Source organism: Cervus elaphus, chromosome 27, assembly GCF_910594005.1.
Source record: "Cervus elaphus chromosome 27, mCerEla1.1, whole genome shotgun sequence".
Classification (NCBI taxonomy): domain Eukaryota; kingdom Metazoa; phylum Chordata; class Mammalia; order Artiodactyla; family Cervidae; genus Cervus; species Cervus elaphus.
This window is the reverse complement of record NC_057841.1, coordinates 40083999-40110709: the sequence shown is the minus strand read 5'-3', so window position 1 is coordinate 40110709 and position 26711 is coordinate 40083999. Positions and strand designations below refer to the sequence as shown.

Genomic DNA, 26711 nt, shown 5'->3' with positions numbered 1-26711 from the left:
GACAGAACTCGCGTCTCTTGTGTCTCCTGCACTGGCAGGTCGATTCTTTACCACTGGCATCACCTGGGAAGCCCTAGAAGTAGGAAGTAGGATAAAGACGTACAAGAAATTCCACCTGACATGTGGGCAAGGATACTGAGAACTCAACATTCAAATGTTCTGTTCTAAATCTTATTTTTTTCTTATTAAGAGACTTCTGTGAACAAAAGGGAAACTATTTATGTCTTTTCTTCCCTGCTTTTGAGACATGACATTCAGTAATGGTTCATATCTCTATAGAAGACAAAGAAAATAGAAACCAGATACTATAGTAAATAAGATATCCAGAAAAGTACACCTTAGGAATAATCTCTTTCCTTAGACACCAAACAAGAAAAATGGTTTGGTAAAAGACAAGGACAGAGAAGCTGCCTATTTACTGATTGACTTTTCTTATCCAGATTAACTTGGAACTAGAACACAGACCTAATACTTAACAATAGTTTAAGAAAGAATTTATCTTACTTCAATATCAATGTTGTTGAAAGGTCCAGCTTCCTTTGATATACGTTTTTCATTCCCTTTTGGACCATGGATGTAATAATGATAAATATGTCTAAAATATAAAAGAGTAACTTTATACTTTTAATTCACATAAAACTACAGTTCATCCAATCTACCAAAAAAACTTTATTACTACTATTTGGCAGTACCTACTAGGCGCCACGCACAATATTAAGCATTTTTAAACACAGTAAACCACATAATGGTAAAAACAATCATAAGATTCAGGTATTATTTCCCCTCATTTTATAAATACAGAAGTTGGGAATGCCACGAAAATTATATAATTTACTTACGGTCACAGAATCAGAGTGTGAAGAGATTCAAGCCAAGTCTTTTCAACTTCAAATCCCACATACTTCAAGTGAATTTTACCAAAATAAACTAAAACTACAAGGTAAGAGGCTATAATTCTACTTGTCAGGGATTTTCTAGAAAAGACTCAAAAATCAGGGAGTATACACAATTGGGTATCTTTAACTTATGTCTCCAACATGAGAGTATCATTCTGTCTCATCTTTCTTCTCCTGTAGAAATGAAACAATCTTATGCCAATACTCCTAAAATTAATAAATTCAGCATCATTCCATCAAAAACTACCACTTCAGAAATTTTTGCTCTTTTATTTTGGAAAATGTTTAAAAAGATTATACTCTGGGGAAATTATTCACATCTCTTCATATCACATAGCCCATCTGTAATCATTCCTCAAGCAGTAGTATTAAATATTCCTTCATACAAACTTTATCTTTTCAAAATTACACTAATTGTCCTAGTTTAAAACACTACTAAAATAAAAAGAAATCATTGAAAATCTTGAGATCTTCCTTCCAACATCTCAAAAGTGTTAACATCGTCAGTTTACAAGCATACATTAAGCAACTGTGCTATAAATAGCTTACCAAGTGTGTGCTTCTATGTCATTCTTTTTAAGAACAAGAGTTATGTTATGTTATTATGTACAGAGTTCTTTCAGTTAAGAGAAATAATAAAATAGCTAATAAACAGTCCAAAGTCCTATTTAAAACTCTGTTACAGGGCCAATAAACATCAGTATTCAAGAAAAAAGGCATTCCTAAAATCAAATTTATTTCTTCAAAAAAATTTTTAACTGTTAATATTTATGTCCAAAACAGAATCTTAACAGCCCTTGAATAAGTAGAAAAAATATGGAGATGATACCTTATTTAAAAACATGAATTTTGTACAGCATACCCACTTTTGTGAGACTAATTCAGGCTAATACAAATTATGGACAATCCAGTCTATACCATATAACTACAGAGAAAAAACTTAACAACCTTAAATATATATACTTCTGATTTGATCTAACAGAATATGTACCCCCTAAAAGTTTTCCTCAAGTAGATACACAAAGATTTATTTTTACTCATTTCATACAGCACATATGCATATTTTTAACAGACTCAATATATTCATTCAATAAATTTTTACTGAGCAACTACAATGTTAGTTACTACAGTGGAAACACTGGGGATATAACAGTGCATAAAAAACAATAAACATTCCAAGGTGGGAGGCAGACCAAAAAAAAAGTACAATACATGGATTATAATCCATGCTGCATAGCAAAAGCACAAAAGGGGGACCTGGGATTGATTAGCTGAATTGGATAAACTCTTAAGTTTATTTTAAATGTCATCACAGTTGTCAAAAAGCATAGGCCTCTTATTTGTAATGACCAATATATTACAGGTATGCTAAGTTGCTTTAATCGTGTCCAACTCTTTGTGACCCTATGGACTGTAGCCTACCAGGCTCCTCTGTCCATGGGCTTCTCCAGGCAAGATACTGGAGTGGGTTGCCATTCCCTTCTCCAGGGGATCTTCTTGACCCAGGGATCGAACCTGCATCTCCTGTGGCACCTGCATCTCCTGTGGCTCCTGCATCACAGTCAGGCAGATTCTTAACCACTGAGCCCCTGGGGAAGCCAAGTGACCAGTAAATATGTACAGAATAGAGAACTATTTTGATAGCTAACATCAGAGTAATGGTTCCTATGCTGAGGGAAGAAATGGGATAGGATCAAAGAAGACAGCTAAGAGGTCTCAATGTATCTGTAATATTTTCTTTTTTTTAATATTTTCTATCTTAAAAAAAGATAAGAAAAAACATGTCCTGCATCAAATGTAAATACTTACGCTAACTGTCTGGTCCAAAGATGGAAATAATTTTTCAAGTACTGCATGTGTTCTGGTTGTACCCCTGTGATAACCACAGCAGTAAAGCTATCTTTTTCCTTCTCCTCTGCGATAAGATGATGTAGAAATCGTTCATCATCATTTGTAATGTGACTAGAATCAGACGGCTACAAGAGTGAACATAAGATTACATGCACCTCAAATGTAGTTAACAAAGTTTACATCAACCTTTAACATTCACTTGGATAATTTCAAATACAGGCTTCAAAAATCTTTTGGAGGAAAATCACCAAATACAAATCAGCTGAGTGTGTGACAAAGTTGTGAGGAAAGAGAGCCTTTTACAGACACTGCTAAACTGGCATACAAAAAGGAGAATCCTAAACCATAATGCTAAACCAACTGTAGAATCATATAAAAAAGGGAAAAGAAAAATGAACACTGAATTTAAAAATACCTCCCAAATCGAGAACACTTACCCTAAAGTGGACTGAGTCCTTGCTTGGGGTACCTACCACTGAACTTGGTCAGGACCAATGCCCAGCTAGTCCACATTCAACAAAACTAGGATACAGCGTGAACCCAGCTGACTCAGCCCAAAGGCACTGTGTTTAAAAGGGAGTAAAACCATCCTGGGCCTCAGCCCACTTTCAGAGAATATCTATAGTTTGTAGTGGGCTGAGGGGAGAGGGGGAGGGAGGGATATGTTTGAGGATAAGAATTTAAAACTTCTCTGTTTTTACTATGAGTCTGTATGTTAAAAGTTGCATGCATATGTATGCATATATGTACTATGTAAGTCGCTGTACACACAAAAACTTACAAGGATAAAGATACACTCTGAACTATTAGGAAAAGTGACTTCGTAATATACACCCTAAGTATTTATAAGTTCCAATTCCTTATAACAGCTATAAAAATTTTAACAGTCTACACAAAGAAAAATTTATAATTAAGATAAAATGTTACACAAAGAAACTAATGGCAACGTCTTCATAATTTTAACAAAATACTTTAAGTAAGCTAAATGCCTAACAGAATGGTCAAATTATAGTAAATTTAGCCAAAGATACTATAAAACTATGAAGTATATTGTGCACCAAAATATTTTATAAGATGAAGAAGTACTCAAAATACTAATAAGTCAGAACTCAAACTATAAATATACAATAAAGTTAAACTAGGAGAAAATTCAACTAAATATATCATAAGGACTTTTATCTGGCATTTGAGACTATTTTTATTTTCTTTACAAAAATTTTTACAATTTACTTTAGAATCAAAAATTTTTTTTTAAGTTTTACCTTTAAAAAAGGTTTTAAAATTTGAAAATTTTAAAATGTTTCAAAGTTGAATGAGTAATACAACAAACACCATGTGCTCACCACGATTCAAATTTATTAACATTCCACTTATTAAAACGAGAGTTTGAATGCAAATTTAATCACTGATTTCTACTTCTGTGATTATTATACAATAAATACTTAAAAACTCAAACTCAGAGCAAGGAAACAGTTTATAATCTTATGAACAATTTCCAGGAAGCTGAATTGGCTTTATGGGAAAAGTTATTTTCTGAAGACTTCAGCCTGAGAAAGCACACAAATGATCACTTTTGCTATTCACAAAATTAAAAGAAAATAAAAATTTAATTTGAAAATTCCATATTTTCAAGTTTTAAAAATAACATTAGTATCTTAGAGATTGAAAAAAAATGTTCTTGTCCCATCATCCATCCAAGGTATAAATTTACAATTAATACCAAAAAATAAAAAATAATAAAAAAAAATTTACAATTAATGAGTTAAAATGTACTGTACCTTTCTGTTTCTAATAAATCCGCTATATATTGCCTCTTTATTTTTCTCTTTCTTCTCAAAATCTTCTTTAGAAAGTAAAAGTTCATGAACATCCTGGGAGTCTACAGGCTTACTTATCATCTGTTAAATATTAAAAAGATTACCTTTTAAATTCGCAAAATTTAAAACGAATAATACAATTAGACAGTTAACTTCAAAATATTTTGACCAACTTTCACTTGTAAGAAATCTTTTTTACTTACTCTGGCTGACTGTCCAACAAAGAAAACGGCCTGCTTGCCCCCAACACCAAAGTAGGAGATATCACTATTTAAACTGCGGGGTACTGGCAGTGGTCGAACGTATCCTGAGTGATCACTGAAATGAAACATTACATTAATGCAGCGGTATTAAACAAACGACTCGGGTGCTAAAGAAAACTGGTACAGCACTTTTATTAAGAGTTAATAAAATGATCCCCAAGCCAGATAATACCCCTATTCAAATGTAAAAGAATCAGAGCCAAAAGCCAAAACAGCATCTAGTCCAAAGGCTCTCAAAGTTTTTTACCCAGGCCAGCTGCATCAGTAAGCCTGGAAACTCTAAGAAATGAAAATTCTTGGTATCACCCTCTTAAATCAGAAAATTTCAAATATCTGTAACTCTACAGTCTTCCCTTCAAAATCCTTTACTCATTCAAAACTCATTAAAATACCGTCTCATGACTAGTGGGAATTACAACAAAGAAATTCTCCTTTTCATGTGCTTCTGCTCTGTCATGTCTGATTCTTTGTGACCCCGTGGACTATAGCCCACCAGGCTCCTCTGTCCATGGAATTCTCCAGGCAAGAATACTACAGTGGGTTGCCATGCCCTCCTCCTGGGGATCTTCCCAAGCCAGGGATCAAACCCAGGTCTCCGGCACTGCATGCGCATTCTTTACTGTCTGAGCCGCCAGGGAAGCCCTCTCATTTCCAATGGATCATAACAAATGAAGAGCTGAGACTCAGCCTCTGATTGCAGCCTAACACCACCGTGGAGAGCAGGCATCCCTGCTCTCCTGAATACTGTCAAGATCTCCAGGGTCACAATTTCCCAATATAAGACACCCACAAAACTGGGGTAAGGCTGGAACCACAACACCAAGTGGAAAGGTCAGAGAACAGAGCTGGCACAGCTGTAAAGAACAGATACACAACAGGAAGAAAAAAAAAAAAGAATGAAAAGTATCAAGTGGGACTAAAAAACAAAGAACTAAAGGATAATATCTTACACAAGTTTAAATGTAGTTCAAGAAAGAGAGGAGAGAATGAATAATAGCTGCAAATATTCTCAAATCACTAAAAGGCATAGATCCACAGATTCAGACCAAAAGAGCCCAAACAGGATACATAAAAAGAAATCCACTTCACAGTGAATACTAAGAACAAAACAGAATAACTAGCAAACACTGAGAAGATAAATGGCTTCGCAGGCTTTGATAGCAACAGGATAAGATGGTGGAATATTATCTCCAAAGGGCCAAGAGAAAACGTCAGTAAAGAACTGTGAACTAGGGCTAAATAATTTACAGACAAAAACCAAGGGAATTTGCCATTAAGAGATTGCTCTAAAGCAATGTTCCTACAAGCACAATCTGACACACAAGGGAATCATAATATTATCAGTACACAGGTTAATTTTTTAAATATATGTTAAAAATTTTTAATTCTTTGTTAGAAAAAATGTTGTATATAATTTGGGGAATTCCAAATCATACTTGAAATACTATACAACAGAAGTGTAACTCTGGGAGCCTCCCTTGCGGTCCAGTGGCTGGGAGTCTAGCTGCCAGTATGGGGGACAAAGATTTGATCCGTGGTCCAAGAGGACTCCACATGCCACAAAGCAACTAAGGCCGTGTGCCACAGCTACTGAAGCCCGCATGCCCTAGAACCTGCGTTCTACAACAAAAGACACCAATGCAAGGAGAAGCCCACACATCACAACTACAGAGTGGCCCCCACCTCCTCAAACTACAGAAAGCCCATGTGCAGCAACAAATAAATATCCAGAAAAACATCTACTTCTGCTTTACTGACTCCACCAAAGCCTTTGACTGTGGATCACAACAAACTGTGGACAATTCTTCAAGAGATGGGCATACCAGACCACCTGACCTGCCTCCTGAGAAATCTGTATGCAGGTCAAGAAGCAACAGTTAAAACTGGACATGGAACAATAGACTGGTTCCAAGTCAGGAAAGGAGTACATCAAGGTATATTGTCACCCTGCTTATTTAACTTATATGTGGAGTACATCATGATAAATGCTGGGCTGGATGAAGCACAAGCTGGAATCAAGATTGCCGGGAGAAGTATCAATAACCTCAGATATGCAAATGACACCACCCTTATGGCAGAAAAGTGAAGAACTACTAAAGAGCCTCTTGATGAAAGTGAAAGAGGAGAGTGAAAAAGTTGGCTTAAAACTCAACATTCAGAAAACTAAGATCGTGGCATCTGGTCTCATCACTTCATGGCAGATAGATGGGGAAGCAATGGAAACAGTGAGACACTTTATTTTGTGGGGCTCCAAAATCACTGCAGATGATGACTGCAGCCATAAAATTAAAAGATGCTTGCTCCTTCGAAGAAAAGTTATGACCAACCTAGACAGCATACTAAAAAGCAGAGACATTACTTTGCCAACAAAGGTCCGTCTAGTCAAGGCTATGGTTTTTCCATAGTCATGTATGGGTGTGAGAGTTGGACTATAAAGAAAGCTGAGTGCCGAACAATTCAAGCTTTTGAACTGTGGTGTTGGAGAAGACTCTTGAGAGTCCCTTGGACTGCAAAGAGATCCAACCAGTCCATCCTAAAGGAAATGAGTCCTGAATTTTCATTGGAAGGACTGATGCTGAAGCTGAAAGTCCAGTACTTTGACCACCTGATGCAAAGAGCTGACTCATTTGAAAAGACCCTGATGATGGGAAAGATTGAAGGTGTGAGGAGAAGGGGAAGATAGAGGATGAGATGGTTGGATGGCATCACCGACTCAACGGACATGAGTTTGAGCAAGCTCCGGGACTTGGTGATGGACAGGGAGACCTGGCATACTGCAGTCCATAGGGTCACAAAGAGTCGGACACGACTGAGCAACTGAACTGAAAACTTTGGGAAGGAAGTGATTAGAGATAAAAGTACTCTAAATTCTTTAATATGGGAGAAGTGAGATGTCTGAAGATAAATATGCATTTTTAAATTTCAGAGACAACCAGGAAAATAAGGATATAAATTCTAAAATATTAAAAGAGAAAAAACGTAGAACAGTGTTTTCAAAAGCAACAACAAAAAGTTGCAACCAATTAAAAAAACAGAAATAACGGGATAAAAATATTTCAATTGGTATAAAAGGTTTCCACCTATGTATCAATTTCCAAAATAAAGATAACAATGACCAGGTCAAACAGCGTCATACTAGACCTACAAAACAAAGCACACAAACAATAAAGCAACTGCCATACACAAACTCAATCTCCACACAACAAAACATAAACTTGCCCCCACACAATGCATATATACAAACACCCCACACAATATACAAATAAACCACACAACATGTATGCATATTTACAGTGCTCCAACACACACACACAATGTATATAACACCAACAATAAAAAGAACATCTTAAAGAGACAGAGAAAACAGACACCATATATTCTGAGAAACAAAGATAAGAATGACAATAGACTTTTCATTGTAAAATATGCAAGTCAGTAGAAAATGGGAGTGGCATTTCTAATGTACTGAAATTTTTTAGAAAGCGAAAGTCAAACTTGCTCAGTCATGTCTGACTCTTTGCAACCCCATGGACTCTACAGTTCATGGAATTCTCCAGGCAAAAATACTGGAGTGGGTAGCCTTTCCCTTCTCCAAGAGATCTTCCCAACCCAGGGATTGAACCCAGGTCTCCCGCATTGCAGGCAGAATTTTTTTACCAGAGTCAACCTAAAATTCTATACTCAACAAAAATTTCTTTAAAAGGGGGAAAGAGAGTAGGGAGAGATCCAGACTTAATCAGATATTCAAAAGCTGAAAAAATTTACTGACAGCAATCTTGAATTACAAAAACTGTTGAAAGACCTTCAGAAATGAAAATTATTCTGTGAATTTAAACAAAGGAATGAAGACTACCAGAAATGGTAAATATGTGGGTAAACATAAACTGACTCAGGGACTCAAACTGATGCTTGTATATGAATGTTTACAGCAACACTATTTACAATATGCAAAAAAAGGTAAAAACCAGACAAGTGTCCTTTAACCTATGAATGGAAAAACGTAGTATAGCGGCATAATTCAGCCATAAAAAGGGATGAAGTTCTAATAAAAGCTACAACATGGGTGAACCTTGAAAACATTATGCTAAGTGATATAAACCAAATGACAAAATGAAATAAACAAAATGACAAATACTGTATGATTCCTCTTAAATGAGGTACCAAGAACATGCAAATTCACTGAGACAGAAAGTAGAACTGTGGTTATCAGCAGGTGGAGGGGCAGAGAATACAGGGTTATTGTTTAATGGGTACAGAGTTCCAGTTTGGGGAACACAAAAAATTTTGAAACTACATAATGGTAACGGTTGTAAAACACTGAATATAATTAATGTCACTGAATAATACACTTTAATGTAATGCTGTATTTTTACCACGTTTTTAAGAAAATGACTGTTAAAAAGACACTCATAGAAACAGAGCAGAAAACTGGTTGACAGAGGCTGGGGAGTGTGGGAAACAGAGGTTGGTAAAAGAGTACAAACTTTCAGCAATACGATGAGGAGCCCTGAGGAGCTAATGTATATAACATCGTAAGTACAGCCAGTAACACTGTATTGTGCAACTGAAATCTGCTAAGAGAGTAGAACTGTGATAAATTAAAGATGCATACTATGAATCCTAATTACCAGTAAAACAACAGAATAACAGCTAATAAATCAATTAAGGAAATAATGGAGACACACATACACATATACTCAATTTGAAATAAGGCAGAAAAAAGGGAAACGGGGGGGGGGGGATAAATAACAAAGATGGTAACCAAGCATACTGATAATCATATTAAATGTAACTGGTCTAAAGAAAGTTAAAGTGAAAGTTGCTCAGTCGTGTCCAACTGTTTGCACCCTGTGGACTATACAGTCCATGGAATTCCCCAGGCCAGAATACTGGAATGGGTAGCCTTTCCCTTCTCCAGGGGATCTTCCCAACCCAGGGATGGAACCCAGGTCTCCTGCATTGCAGGCAGATTCTTTACCGAGCCACAAGGGAAGCCCAATTGGTCTAAGCATCTCCATTAAAGGGCAGAGATCATTAAATTTCAATACACAACTAAATGCTGCCTAAAAGAAACTCTTTAAACATAAAGAGACAGTAGATTAAAAGGTTGGAGAAAGAGTTATCAATTTAATACTAATGACAATGAAGCTGTAGGAAATATATGACTATTAGACAAAGTTAATAAAACAGTTGGAGAAGGAAATAGCTACCCACTCCAGTATTCTGGCCTGGAGAATTCCAAGGACTGTAAAGTCTATGGAGTCACAAAGAGTCGGACACAACTGAGCAAATTTCACATACACACAATAAGAGTAGCACCAGGAAATGAAGAATGAACAATGAAACAAATACGCAGGTAAATAAAACAGACTACTTTTCTCTGCTTGAGATTTTAAAATTACATTAGACTACTGAAATAAAAATAACGCTGTGTGATGTAGTTCTCAATGTGTGTAGCAGTAACACTTAAAACTAAATAATCAATGGGAGAAAGTTAAAATACCTAAATAATTTGGTGAAATTTCTATAATTCACTTTAAGTGGCAAATGTCCATACTTAAGAGTATTCCCTGGAGCAACCATCAAAAAATAAAGGATATATTAAAAAACACTATAAAGAAAATGGTATAGCAAAATATGTTCAAGTAAACCACAAAAAGGCCCAGAAAAGGCAGATGCAAAACAAAAGGAACAAATAGAAGTACTAATGTATCAATAATTACAGTAAAATGGCAGGCTGAATTTAAAAATGACCCAACCATATGTTGTCTGTAAGAAACTCATTACAAACATAATGATATAGGTATTTTAAAAGAAAACAGATATGAAAAGATACACCAAACATGAACCAAAGGAAAGCTGGAATGGCTACAGTAGCACATAAAATACACTTCAGAGCTAGAAATTACAGGGACATAGCAGCATTATGGGGGAGGGTATGGCAACCCACTCCAGTATTCCTTCCTGGAGAAGCCCTATGGACAGAGGTGCCTGGTGGGCTACAGTCAATGGGGTTGCAAAGAGTAGGACACAACTGAGTGACTACGCACAGCATACAGCAGCATTATAAAATGATGACAGGGTCAGTTCACAGAAAAGTTCTAACAATCCTAATTGTGCATAAACTAACACAAGTTAAAGATACACAGAGCAAAAATTCAGAAAACTGAAAAGAGAAGATCAACAAACCTGCAAATAAGTGGAGCTCTTCAATACCCCTCTCTAAGTCACTGCTACACAGAAAATCAACAAGGAAAAGAAAGAACTGAACAATATCATTCACTGATAGAATCTAATTGAATCTTACAGAACACTACTCCCAACCACAGCAAAATACACATTCTTTTCAGGGACACAGAAAATTCACCAAAATATAGATTATATCCTACATCATAAAACAAATCTCAACAAATTTAAAAGAACTGAAACAACATAGAGCATGTTTTCTGACTATAATTAAACTAGAAAGGCAAGAAAATCTATTGGGAACATTTGAAAATTGAACACCACATTCCAAAAAAGATCCATGGATCAAAAAATGAAGCTGCAAGGAAAACAAAAGTTACACTAAAATCAATGACAGAGAAATTAAAGCATGTTAAAATTTGTGGGATACAGTAAAAGTAATCCTGAGAAGAAAACTTTTAACACAAAATACTCAACTTAGAAAAGAAGTAAAAAAAAAAAAAGAAAAAAACTCTTAAGATTCTACATCAAGATACTACCAAAAAAAGCATGTAAACCCAAAATAAGAAGGGTATATATGATAAAGATAAAAAATCAAAGAATTGGAAAACAGGAAAACAGAAAACAAATCAAACACTGGCTCTTACAACATTACCAATAACTATATGCCAATAAAATTGAAAATTTAATGAAATGGAGTAATTTCTAGTAAAAACAGAATGCACCAACACTAAATCAATAGTGGAAAGCCAAAATATACTTATAACCCTGTAGAGAAATCAAAGCAACAGTTAAAAATTCCTCTCACAAAAAACAGACCAGACCCAAATGGTTTCCCCAGTGAGTTTTATCAAACTTTTATTAAGTGGTTTAAAGTATAAACTATAATTTATCACTTTGGAAAATAATTCACCACTACTTTGTAAGTAACATTCATTTTTATAACCTACAAATTCCCTCCTAGGTATTCACCTAACAGCTTATGTAGATCTGGACCAGGAAACATACATAACAGAACACTCCACACACAGTGCATGCATAAGATAATACTGCCAGCAACTGCTAAGAATCGGGGGAGAAAGTCAAATGCCTCTGACTGGAGACGATAAATACAGTGAGATTTCTTTTTGGTGTACACAAAAGATTACACAGTTGTGAAAATGAATGAACTACAGACCCCACACAAGTAAAAAATCTTAGTAATCTAACACTAAATGAAAATGCAAGTCCCTTGTAGGTCAACATACAGTATGATTATGTTTTGTATTATCAAAAACAAGGAAAATTAGATATACACATTTCACTAATAAAAAAGGAAACAAAAACAATGCAAAATACTTGTTAACTTTGGTGGAGGAATAGGTAGAGTAAGTGAGGAGGACACAGAAGTAAGTCACAGGAAATATTCTACTTATCAGATTGGGGGCAAATTCTGGCTATTCAGCTTATTAAATGTTTCAATAAATAAACTTTAAAAGTAAATGTTTTGAATTGATATACTGTCATAAATCAAGAATTATAGCTAATTAAATTCTATGAACATACTGTCTACTAAAAAAACAGTTAAATAGGTTCAAAGACTTTAATTACTGTAACAATACTTCTAGCAAATAAGCTGAAAATACCCTCCCCTAAACATTCTCCTTAAAACACATATGGGAAAGTATATCAAAAGTTTGGGATGGGGCAACTCAGAGATAAAACAATATATACATACTTAATCTGATTCAAAACTAAGCAATTCTGTTCACTGATTAGAAAAGGACATTCATAATGACCAGGCAGTAAGCCCAACCTAAGCAAAAACCCTATTATAACAAATAAGGCCAAAAATAGTAATTTCCAATAAGTTTTATACTTGTGTAAATGAGTCCAGAAAATTCCTATGCCCAAACTCAAGGGAAATATAAATCTCCCTTCATGAAGAGAAATACAAGCATAAATATAATTCAAGACCTTAAGAAACAATTTTGCATCACAGAAGTAGTTCCTCTGAAGAACTTAAAGTTGCCGCCTTCAAAATAAATTTATATCACAGTCTAGAAGAATCTCAGAAAATATCTCACTCTTATTCTTGATTCAATATAAGAGGACACATTAGAAAACAGAAGCAAAATCTTTATGAGACTATGTCATAAAAATTTTAGAAAGTAAGAAAAAGGAATAGAAGAGATGATCAAATTAGTAAAAAGAAACTAAAAACAATGCAAGTGATTGCCAGGAAATATGGCAGAGTGACTATACATATGTATATTTATATCTCACTATCTCAAATCTACCGACGGGGGGGAAAAAAGAATCAGGTTCAATGAAGACAGCTTCATCTTCACAAAAGTGACAAATGGCCACATATCCCTAACTGAGCTCTGGAATGTACCTGTGAGACACAATGAAAATAACCAAATCAAAGTAGGGTGGCTACATGTTACATTCTCATTCTCTAAATTCAACTAAATGCAAATATCTACTTGAAATATCATCTTCATCGCAGAAAAATACTGAAGACAAAGGAGCTTTTTCTTTAGGGAAAATCCTGTTAGAAGTCCATTTCTACAACCTAAAAATGGCATGGGAAGTGAGCCATGTGGCATGCTATTTTTATTTTCCCAAAAATGGTTGACTTGAGTTGAGAGCGTTTCAATTACTGAGCAAGTTGATGGTGCAGAAAGTAGCACTGATCCAACACACACCTGAATTATGGCCACCCAGTGACCTAACTAATGTCACCTTTCTTCCACAAAATAGATTAAATGAAAAAACAGTAATACAACAATGTCCTTAGGTACCTAACTTAATTTATAAGGCAATGACTAACAGTGCCTCATTCATGAGCAAATTTCCTATATCCAGGTAATGTTCTGTATCTTAGGGGTTTGGATTACACAAGTGTACTACATACTCGTCAAAACCCAGTTAATTGGATGATCACTTCCAGAATGGCACATTAAGAACCTATGAAAATCCACTTTGTTAAAAGCAAAAACAATAACTGAAAAAATTGTCAAAATCAACTTTCTCAAACCTCCACAAATATTAATGTCTTACCAATAATCCAAGGAGTGGTTATTTAAGACACATCGATGAGTCTTTGGTAAAAACTGCTACCTCTGTTATGTTTTCACATACCCTATCCCATTTCCCTCTCACCAGCTCTACAGAAGCCTTGGAAACCAACAGCCCTGCAGTCATTGTGAAAACTGACAGCCTAGGAGTCGCTGGAATAAGTTTGGAGTTTCCCAGAAGTTCCTTCCCCATAGAACTGCCATTATTGGATCTGACAGTACCCTAGAAACCTCCACTTGCAGGGTTTGCCTTTATTTGACCTAACTCAGAACTTGCTCAGTGTGAAAAGCATTTTCCCTAGGTCATTTGTCAGAAGCAATCAGGGGCAGATGTTTATCATCATAGCTGACTGAGGCAATGAAAACAGTTGGAAAAAAAACACAAATCTGGCCAAAAATTTAGAAGGAAAAGCTGGAGGATGGGAGGTCCATAGTGGTTTTGAAAAGCTCCAACACATTCACGAGAATCAAGAAGATCACACTCCTATTCAGGACTGTATCTATACTCAAGAAAGTACTGAGAAGGCCCTAATCTCTCATTTATGGCTGACTTTGATATTCAGTGCAAGCAAGACTTACAAGCTAAGGCAGAGCAGTCCACTTCCTGTAGGAACATTAAAAACATGGCCCATGTGCACACAGAACCCCTTGGCAAGAGCTGGAAGACTCAATGGTTCCAGACACTTAAGAAAAATGTCTGGTCATCAACTGACCATTAGATTAACTGAGCAGAGACTTCAGAGGCAGCACAATATAAAGAATACAAGTTTTACAGAATTAGTCTAGGGAAGTCACTACACAAGCAACAAAAAGACAAGAGGAACAGTAAGTCATGGGTGTGCGTGCTTGTTAAGTCGCTCAGTCCTGTCTGACTCTTTGCGACCCCCACAGACTGTAGCCCACCAGGCTTCTCTGTCCATGGGATTCTCCAGGCAAGAATACCGGAGCAGATTGCCATTCCCTTCTCCAGGGGATCTTCCTGACCCAGGAATTGAACCCAAGCTTCCCTCATTGCAGACAGATTCTTTACCATTTGAGCTACAAAGAAGTTCCAATAAACCCTGGGAAGGGAGATAAATTTAATTTCCAGATCTGCCACACTACATTATTTAAATATCCTGTTCTAAACAGAAAGCTATGTGCCACACCAAGAAATATTAAAATCTGACCTACACACAGGAAAAACAGCTCTCAGTAGAAACTGTCCCAGAGAAAGCCCAGGTCTTAACTAGACTTACCAGACTAAGCTTTAAGTCAGCTATTTTATAACAAATGCTGGAGAGGATGTAGAGAAAAAGCAACCCTTCTCCACTGTTGGTGGGAATGTCACTTAATGAAGCCACTATGGAAAACATTATGGAGCTTCCTCAAAAAACTAAAAACAGATCATATTACCATATGATCTGGCAACCCTACTCCTGAGCATATATCTGGACAAAAATACACATGCACCCCCATGCTCACAGCAGCACCACTCAAAATAGCCAAGACACAGAAACAACCTAAATATCCACTGACAAATGAGGGATGACAAAGACCTGGTACATATATACAATGGAATGCTACTCAGACACAAAAAAGAATGAAACAATGCCATCTGCAACAACATGAATGGACCTAGAGATTATCACACTAATTGAAGTCAGAAAAGAGAAAAACAAATACTATATGATATCACCTATATGTGGAATCTAAAATATGACACAAATGAACATTTATAAAACAGAAACAGGCTCAAAGACATAGAGCACGGACTTGTAATTGCCAAGGGTGGAAAGTGGGAGAGGGAGGGAGCGGGAGTTTGGAGTTAGCAGATGCAAACCAGTATACGTAAGATGGATAAACAAGGTCCTACTGTATAGCACAGGGAACTATATTCAGTATTCTGTGATAAACCATAATGGAAAAGAATTTTTTTAAAAAAGAATATATATATATGTATAAATGAATCACTTTGCTGTACAGTATAAATTAACACAGCCTTGTAAATCAACTATATTTCAATTTTTAAAAATTTAAAAAATAAATCAGCCATTTTAAATACATTCAGTGAACTAATAAATTATTTCTAATGAAGTAAAGTACAAAAACAATATTTCACCAAATATAGACTATCAGTAAAAAACAGAAACTACAAAGAACTAAACGAATTCTGGATTAAAAAAAAAAAGAAAACCTCAAAAGAAATTTCAATAAGGTGACTCATGAACAGATATGAACAGGCAGAAGAAATAATCGGTGAACTTAAAGACAGGTTGATTAAAATTATTCAGTCCAAGAAATGAAACAAAGATGAGCCACGTAAGGACAGGAGAGGAAGAATATTTGAGTAATGGCCAAAAACTTCCCAAATTTGATGAAAATCTTCATCTAGACCTCAAAGAAGTTCAACAAACACCAAATATAATCAACTTAAAAACCATACATACCACAATCCAAGTATCAGAAGTCAGAGGAAAAAAGAGAACTTTGAAAGTGAAAGAGAGAAGTGACTAATCACATACAAGGGATACTCAAGATTAAAAGCTGATTGCTCATCAGAAACTATGGAATCAGAAGACAGTAGGTTAACATATTTGAAGTATTGCCAGAAAAAGACTGTCAACCAAGAACTCTTTATTCAGCACAAGTAGCCTTCAAAACTGAAGGGGAAATTAAGACACTGACAGATAAAACCTGAGGGAATCTGTCATTAGCACATCTGCTATGAAATAGCTACTGAAGAAGAGTCTGCTGAACAAACTGGAAAGACTTCAGGAAGTAATCTGAATACCAGAAAAAATAAAGAATAAAGTAGAGGTAACTATATAAATAGAAAAGGACAGTGTATTCTTTACAACTCTCTGCCAATCTGATTTAAAAAACAGCTATTTAAAGCACTAACTGTAAAACTGTATTGACAGGGTTATAAGGTATAATGTCATCGTTTATATGAAAATAATAATACAAAGGAGAGGGGAATAAAGTTATATAGAAACAAAGTTTTTGTGCATTATTGATATTAAACTGGCATCAAAGTGGACTGTTTAAAATGTTAATTGAAATCCCTGAGAAACACAAGTGAAGTAGATTAACAACTATCCAAAGTATACCAGTGATTGCAATGAGAGGCAGCATTGACTATAAATGGGTACAGGGTTTCTTTTGGAGTATGAAAACGTTCAGAATTAGTTGTGATGGCTGCACAACTTTGGTATGAATTATATGACCATAAAAATAAATGCATTTAATGAAGATATACTTAAGACAGATGGGAGCATTTCAAGGTAAATTTTACTTCAGAAGAAAAAATTGAATTCTACATAATGATATCAATACTTGATGCAACAGGAGAAAGTTTACTGGTATCTGTAATTTACTTTGAACTGAACCAAAAAATAAGTTGACCTGGACTTCCCTGGTTGTTAGTGGATGAGAATCCACCTGCCAAAGGGGACGTAAGTTCGATCGTTGCTCTGAGACGATTCCACATGCTGTGGAGCAACTAAGTCCATGCGCCCTAACTATGGGGCCATCTGCTACAACTACTGAGGCTCCCTCACTGCAACTACTGAAGTCTGTGTACCTAGAGCCAGGGCTCTGCAACAAGAGAAGCCACTGCTCTCACACCTAGAGAAAGCCAACACATAGCAACAAAGACCCAGCTAGCCAAAAATAATTAAGTAATGTTTTTAAAAGTTTTTAAGTCTGTCAGATTTTTAAAAAATGACCTAAAGGTTAGCCAGCAAATTTGACAAACTCAGCAGCAGCCACAGGACTGGAAAAGGTCAGTTTTTATTCCAATCCCAAAGAAAAGCAATGCCAAAGAAGGCTCAAACTACCACACAACTGCACTCATCTCACACGCTAGCAAAGTAATCCTCAAAATTCTCCAAGCCAGGCTTCAACAGTACATGAACCATGAACTTCCAGATGTTCAAACTGTATTTAGAAAAGGCAGAGGAATCGGAGAGCAAATTGCCAACATCTGCTGGATCATCGAAAAAGCAAGACAGTTCCAGAAAAGCATCTATTTCTGCTTTTTGACTATTCTATAGCCTTTGACTGTGTGGATCACAACAAACTGTGGACAATTCTTCAAGAGATGGGAATACCAGACCACCTGACCTGCCTCCTGAGAAATCTGTATGCAGGTCAGGAAGCAGCACTTAGAACTGGACATGGAACAACAGACTGGTTCCAAGTCAGGAAAGGAGTACATCAAGGCTGTATATTGTCACCCTGCTTATTTAACCTACATGCAGAGTACATCATGATAAATGCTGGGCTGGATGAAGCACAAGCTGGAAGCAAGATTGCCGGGAGAAATATCAATAACCTCAGATATGCAGATGACACCACCCTTATGACAGAAAGTGAAGAAGCACTAAAGAGCCTCTTGATGAAAGTGAAAGAGCAGAGTGAAAAAGCTGACTTAAAGCTCAACATTCAGCAAACCAAGATCATGGCATCTGGTCTCATCACTTCATGGCAGATAGGTGGGGAAGCAATGGAAACAGTGAGACACTTTATTTTGTGGGGCTCCAAAATCACTGCAGATGGTGACTGCAGCCATGAAATTAAAAGACGCTTGCTCCTTCGAAGGAAAGTTATGACCAGCCTAGACAGCATACTAAAAAGCAGAGACGTTACTTTGCCAACAAAGGCCCGTCTAGTCAAAGCTATGGCTCTTCCAGTAGTCACGTACGGATGTGAAAGTTGGACTACAAAGAAAGCTGAGTATAAAAGAATTGATGCATTTGAACTGTGATGTTGGAAAAGACTCGAAAGTCCCTTGGACAGCAAGGAGATCCAACCAGTCCATCCTAAAGGAAATCAGTCCTGAATATTCATTGGAAGGACTGAGGCTGAAGCTGAAACTTCAATACTTTGGCCACCTGATGCAAAGAATTGACTCATCTGAAAAGACCCTGATGCTGGGAAAGATTGAAGGCGGGAGGAGAAGGGGACGACAGAGGATGAGATGGTTGGATGGCATCACTGACTCAGCGGACATGAGTTTGAGCATGCTCCAGGAGCTGGTGATGGACATGGAGGCCTGGCATGCTGCAGTCCATGGGGTCACAAAGAGTCAGACACAACTGAGAGACTGAACTAAACTGAAAGGTTAGTGGAATAAAAAGAGATGTGGTAAAGCAACTGTCAATGGTAGAAACTTAGTATGAATATGTTGCATATTGACTACAGAATTTCAACTTTTCTGTATGTTTGAAAATATTTATAAAATGTTGAGGGAAAGAATAGTGTTCAGTGAACACTCAGGAGATCCAACCGGTAGACTGTTCTACAACTAGCCTGAACAATATTAAAAAAACAAAACAAAAAAGACTTCATGAAAGACAAATATGGGGAATTATAGAATAAAGGAGGCAAGAAAGACATGACAAAGGGAATCTGAATATGGACATTATATTAGCTATTTTGAATCACTAAGAAATGTCTTGAGTGTAATAATATCATGGCTATTTATGAAAACACAGCTGTGAAGGAAATAACATGGTATAGTTATTAAGCAGTAAAATATCGATTTTGCAACTTACAAATGATTTAGAAAGAGAAACTGTGTTCTGTGTGCATGCATGTGCACACCCACCCACTCACACACAAACAGAAGGTTACAAATGTGGCAACATGTTAACAGAAATCTAGGTGAAGGATACAGGAGTGCTAAAACTGATTTTTTGACTTATTGCTGGCTTTTTATTTGAAGTTTTTACAATATATCTATTAATTTGAAATTTTTCAAAATAAAAGAGAGGAAAGGGTTGTACCAAAGTGAATGAGACTTTTTTTTTTTTTTTTGAATGAGACTTTTAAATAATATTGTCAAAATAGAACTCTCCAATTCATCCCCCACTACTGTCCTCTTCAAAATGCTCTAACATTGGTCTTCCTTTTGTCTCTCAAATGAAACACGGTGATCACAGTTTCAGGGTCTTTGTCTTTACTGATGTTCTTCTACTTGGAATGCTCTTGCCCTAGATTTTCACTTTGGGTGTTTCTTTTCTAATCACTCAAGCCTCAACTGAAATCTAACCTCAAATCACCTCTTCTAATTCTTCTGATTCTCTTCTAATCACCTCACCTAAAGAAGACAGCCATCAGGCTCTAACACGTTACTTGATATTTTCTTATCAATAATTGAAGTGCTTATATAGTTTTTGGTTTACTTTAGGCTTTTCCTCTACTACAACATAAACTACAGTCAAGACAGTCAGCTGCTTTGTGTTTTTAGGCTATCCTTCCTTTTCTTCCATAGCTTATTCCCTATATACGAACATCCTTATATTCAGTGAAAAAAAAACTTAACTGGAAGCAGTAAAACAGCTGATCATTTTCTCTATAGAAGCAGAAGCTGGAGCAGTGTGGGGGAGGGGGGTTACAACCGACACCAACAGAAACTGGACTGAGCTAAGGGACTGATGGTTCTGGGTTCACAGACAGTATGAGTACATGACCACTGTAACAACTGTGTGTCTGGGTGCAATATCCATAAAGCTAGGATCAGATCCAACAACAGGTAGACTTCTTCCAAAAATTAAAATTTCCCTAAGATTTGAATTAGGTTTAAAAAGCTCCACTTCTTTCAACTCTTCCACTTGATTTAACTAACATTTTTTCTGACCCTTTGCCCCAATCTGCCATCTGTCCTCCTTTCACTTCTACTGAATATTTCTATCTTATGCTAAATTCTATCTTTAGACTATGAAAGATCACTGTCTTCTTTATGGCTATTTTATAAATCTTTGAAGTGGCATGTACTCATGAAAATGGTGAATAAGAACAGTTGTAGAAAAATCTGAGGCCAAGAATGAGAAGGAATAGCTACCATGCTGCTGCTAAGTCACTTCAGTCGTGTCTGACTCTGTGCAACCCCATAGACGGCGGCCCACCAGGCTCCCCCATCCCTGGGATTCTCCAGGCAAGAACACTGGAGTGGGTTGCCATTTCCTTCTCCAGTGGATGAAAGTGAAAAGTGAAAGTGAAGTTGCTCAGTCGTGTCCAACCCCTAGCGACCCCAGGGATTGCAGTCTACAAGGCTCCTCTGTCCATGGGATTTTGCAGGCAAAAGTACTGGAGTGGGTTGCCACTGCCTTCTTCGAATAGCTACAATGATAGCTTGTATTTACTGACTGCTTATCATTTGCCAGGCTCTAAGGATTTTACATGCACTAACTCATTTGGTTTTCACAAAACCTTAGGCAGTATTAGCCCCATTTTACAGATACGTAAACTGAGACAAAGAGAAGTAAAGTACCTTGACCAGTGTCATACAACTAGTAACGCTAGAATTCAGATGAGGCCAAATGATCCCAGAGCCCTTGCTTTTTCACTTACTGCCTCTAATCATGGCACGGAAGGCTTTACAAAGTTGATGAAAACTCTGAGCGCTGAAATCTCAGAAATGAGAAGGCAAATGCATTAAGTATATTAATTTTACACATTATTGAGACAGATCCTTAAATTTGGGTGACTTTCCTTGATATAACAAAGAGCAAAGGAAATAGGACATGAATAAATACTAACTTCTTAATAAGAATGTTAGCAGATTCTCCCCACATGTGTTTCTTAAATTATAAAACATAGCTTAAACATCAATCCCACTGTGAGTCATGGCTCTAAGTAGAATTCACCTATCTCAAGGACCTAAATCTTTATATCCCTGACAGTTCTGAGTATACTTCGTTTCCTCTATGACATTCTCATTCAGGATATTTTCTACAAACATATTCCCATACAAAACTCTTGCCTAGACTCTACTCCCTAACAGCTGTGAACGTTTTGTAAAGCAGATCCCTGAAAGAGCCACAGTGAGCTCCAGAGTACTACATGTGGTTCCCTGGACATTTTGCACGAGGTATGAGGTGATTTCTAAAACCCACTTAAAAAACATTCTACTGCTCTAGACACTATACAGCTTTCTTCAAACTTATTAAGAAAAGGGGGAAAACTCCACAGTAGGCAACATATCAACGTAACTCCTACACACCTCAGGAAATGCAGAAAGAATCAGTCAATGAAGGGTACAATATGATTTATGCAGTTTTGACTTTTTAAGTATTGATCTTAAACACTTTTATTATAAAACTCTAAATAAATATGCTGATAACATATATAACTAAAGAAATAGAAGAGTTCTTCTGCTTATTAAAACACCCAGCTGCCCATAAAAAAGTGAGTAAGGTTCTCTAACCTTTCAAAGTCACCTTGCCTTGTAAATTTTGACAACCTATACACGGCCCAGTTGTTAAGCTGTTTAGAGGTCATTCCTCTTCCATTATCTATCACTGCAACGGCAGGTTTTCCTTGTGTTTCATCAAAATGCTATGAAATAAGTTCAAAAAGACAGGAAAAGTTGTATCAATATTAAAAACATGAAAAGTTCAATATAAAAAATGTGATTCATTGGGCTCACTCATACAACTTTCTAAAAGGCACTCCAGCTACATGAACCAAAGGCCTTATAATTCTTCATGTCCTTTAACCTAGAAATTCCATTTCTCAGAATGCAGCTTGAGAACTAGTCAGAGATGTGTACAAAGATCTATAAGGGTGCTCCTGATATCAGCACTGCTTACAATGGCAAAAACAAAGGGAAACAAATCTAAATGTTCAACAGCCATAGACTGATTACATAATTTAATTACACTCAATAAACCAAATTGCATCAGTGGTGTACTACACTGCAGAATAGCCATGATAAGGCAATGTTTACAATCTACTTCTAAGGGAAAATAGAAGATCACAAACAAAACGTACACTATGATCACACATACATGTATACATATATGCATAGGAAAAGGGCAAGTGAAAAAATTTTAATGAGACATCAGATAATTATTTCTACTTTTAGTTTATATTTTAATTTTTTTCCAATAAACGTGCAGTACTTCCATAAAAACACAAGTTAATTTGACTTAGAGTATTATTTTCTTACCAATTTGATCTGTATTCTTCTAACACCAGTGTTACGAGAAGTAGCAGACAAAGAATTGTCAATTAATTCTGCAAGAGCAAATGCTGGAAGAGAGTGAGAAAACATTACTGCTTAAGTTTTCCCTCCTAAATACATCATATAAAAGTTCGAAGTAGAAGGAACTCTGAAGTACCTTAAGCCATCACTTTTATTTTCCAAAGAGCTAAAATTAAAGTATTATCCTGATCCTAATGACACAAACATAATAAGGCATCATCAGTCACCAACAGCATAAAAAAAGCAGTCACCAACCAGTACTTGTATGGCACTACACAGCACGAGTGAGCCAGCCATGATTCCTGGCTTCAAGGAGTTTATAATCTAAAGACAGACATACACACATAAGAGACAAACAGAAGACCATAACCATAAAATCAAATAATAGTCTGTGATACGTACTTACATCATGCACAAGTCAAAAGTAAGCACATTTAGGGATATGGGACAAATATAAAAGTGTCTATTAAGGGCTAATCTAGATACAGGTATCTATCTCGCAACACCAACTTGTGAAATGGCAGAATGTATCTGCTTAACTGACACAAAACTGCTCTTAATTTCCTACTATACAACCAGCCTGACTTTCAGTTTATCAGTGGTTCAGCACTATTCTTGCCTGGAGAATCCCAGGGATGGTAGAGCCGGGTGGGCTGTCGTCTATGGGGTCGCAGAGAGTCAGACACGACTGAAGCGACTTGGCAGCAGCAGCAGCGCTATTTCTAACATTCTCCTTTCTCCAGGGTTAGTATCCAAACTACTTCCCACTTTTATCTCCTTAATTAAAAGGGTTGGCATGCTAAATTAACGTCTCTTTCACCGAAGCGTAACTCAACTTAAGCTGTAATTAACCCACAAAGTAGCATTCCAGCAAGCACTTCCAAATGCTAAACATGTAGGGGATGGCGCTGTTTATAAACTAGTTGGAAAGTAGTCATCACAAATCAGATATGTATAAAGATCTGGTGAAGGGTATTAACTAGATAATGGAGAAGTAGGGACACTGCAGGAAATGGGACGAAAAAGAGTTAAGGGAAATTTCAAAGGAAAAAATGAGTAGAATTTAGTATCTGATTAGATATAAAAGGAGCAAGAAAAAGAAATTCAAGGTGGCTTTGAGTGCTTGTTCTAGAAGACTGGAAAAATGGTCATCTTTTTCCATAAAGGGAAAATTCAGATGGAAGGACAGAAAAATTCAGTTTTAGGTGTGATGTCCTACCATTGTACCAAGCTCAATAATGAGTAGAGGTGATGCACAGCTGGAACAGACCACGCTTAATGGAAAGAGTAAAACTGTGGCTATCTCAGTTACTTCTACAAAATAAGGTCATTACCTAATGTTAGCTAACACACAGGATTAAGGAGCAGATGAGAAAATGCTCATAAAGCACTTGACACAGTGTCTGGCTCTGCAGCTGAGAGTAGTGACAGTACCAGCAGCAGTCAAGGTAAGAAAGTACAAGAAGAATTAGTCACGAGAATATTCAGTCATTTGCAACAATTAAAAAAAAAACCTGAAATAACCTGACTGTCTAGTAACAGCAGTATGTATGTAGCTGTCTGTGCACTAAGTTGCTCAGTCGTGCAAGACTCTTTGAGAACCCATGGGCTGTAAACCACCAGGTTCCTCTGTTCCTGGGACTCTCCAGACAAGAATACTGGAGTGGGTTGCCATACACTTCTCCAGAGGATCCTCCCGACCCAGAGACTGAACCCATGTCTCTTACGTCTCCTGCACCAGCAGGCAGGTTCTTTATCACTAGCGTCACGTGGGTCTCTTGCACTGCAGGCAGATTCTTTACCCCAAAGCAACAGTTTTTGTTGTTTGGGACTTTAGTCCCAAAAACAACAGTATAGTGTTCAAATAAATTATGTTATCTAAATACTGTGTAAGCCCTAAAATAAATATATATTGACATACATGTTAAAGATGTTCATTACATTTTAAATTAAGATTGGTTTAAAAAGAATGCATGAGGAATTCCCTGGCAGTCCAGTAGTTCAGACTCTGGGCTTTCACGGTCAAGGGCCTGAGTTCAATCCCTGGTTGGGAAACTAAGATCCCATAAGCTGTGTGGCACAACAAAAGGGAAAAAAATAAAGTATGCACCATATAATACCAAAAAAAAAAAAAATATATATATATATATATGAAAAGGTCTGAAACAATAAACACCAAAGTGTTGGTGGTGGTTACATCTGGGTGGTAGAGATAGGAATATTCTTTGTGTTGTTTTTGTTTATCTATGTTTTCTAATTTTCTACCAATTCTAATGCATATACAATGAAAAAAAAATTTAGTAACTAAGTTTACAGGGGACCTCCCTGGTGGTTCAGTGGTTGAGAATCCATCTGCTAACACAGGGGACACAGATTTGATCCTAGTCTGGGAAGATACCACATGCTGTGAGGCAACTAAGCCCATATGCCACAATGAAGATCCAGTGCAGCCAAAAATAAATTTTTTTTAAAAGAAAGAAAATTTACAGGGAGCTCCCTGGTGACCTAGTGGCTAGGATTCCAGGCTTTCACTGTCAAGGTCCAGGTTCAATCCCTGGTCAGGGAAGTGAGACTCCGCAAGCTACATGGTCAAAAAAAGAAAGTTTATCATGAATACCTGAACACTTTTGCAGAGTCCAGATGGAAGAGATTCTCTAAATCAAAATAATCCAAGGTAGGACAAAAACTGTCTAATAGTAAAGGTGGGAAGAAATGATAAAGAAACAATAAAGAACACAAACCACTTAGTTGTGCGGTTCAGCTACAAAAAATGTGCAAGGTATAACAAATATCTTCTCAACTGGGAGAAGAGTTTAGGAAGCTAGGAAGAATAACAGGAAAGGAGAGTGTACAGGAGGTAGATGTGTAAGGACACCATCTCTTATGAGTTGAAAAGGAATGAATTCTCATTTTACGTTAGTTTTAAAGGAGAGGTATCTTTACTTTGATGTAAGATGACTTAGGTAGAAAAGGAAATATATTGTGATGAAGAGATGAAGTAAGGAGGTTCACAAGAACTGATCATAGTCTTTGAATAAAGTAGAATGAAAGAACTTTTAAAAAGTCTGATCAAGGGAATAAAGGTGAGTGACAGTTTATCACAATCAGTACAAATGGAATACTTACGTAAAGGATTTTGTCCTTCACTTGCATAATATTCATACATGCCACTTTTAACCAATGTGTCATAGTGAGGTAGGAAGTCAATTCGTTCTTTAGTAGCTGTTAGCAGTAACTGATTGACTGACTGTAGCAGGTATAGAGTGACTCCATCTTTAACAGTTTCATCTGAAATCAAGAAGTAACATCTTAAGTGCTAAGCCAGCATCCAAAACACAATGAATTTATAATTTTAAATATATAAATTATATCTATGAAATGACTTTAAAAATCATACAGGCAAAAAAAAAAAAAAAAAAAATCATACAGGCAAATCCCCACACAATGGACTGATCTATAATCAGTTGCGCTGTGTTAAGAATATCAGTGGAATAGGTCCAAATACTTCCACTCACCTGAAACACTCAATTCTTAAGTCAAACTGTCACAGAAAATCAAATGAGGAACTAATTAAAGTGGTTATCAATATGAATGGGAAGAATTATTAAATCCAAAAAGGAATCAGGCATGAAAAATTGGCACGTCTTAAGAATGTAACCGGG

At 36.5% G+C, this 26711-nt stretch overlaps 1 protein-coding gene across 2 annotated transcripts in view; it reads right to left on the bottom strand.

Annotated features, from left to right (window-relative positions):
* SMCHD1 (structural maintenance of chromosomes flexible hinge domain containing 1) overlaps window positions 1-26711 on the bottom strand; it is a 120474-nt gene that overhangs the window by 83824 nt on the left and 9939 nt on the right. For both annotated transcript variants that reach the window (XM_043888882.1, XM_043888884.1), the window contains exons 3-9: window positions 26176-26337; window positions 23014-23096; window positions 22270-22400; window positions 4768-4882; window positions 4526-4645; window positions 2706-2872; window positions 505-595 (exon numbers count right to left, since the gene is read on the bottom strand). In XM_043888882.1, coding sequence (XP_043744817.1) covers window positions 505-595; window positions 2706-2872; window positions 4526-4645; window positions 4768-4882; window positions 22270-22400; window positions 23014-23096; window positions 26176-26337 — 869 coding nt within the window. The remainder of the gene's footprint in view (window positions 1-504; window positions 596-2705; window positions 2873-4525; window positions 4646-4767; window positions 4883-22269; window positions 22401-23013; window positions 23097-26175; window positions 26338-26711) is intronic.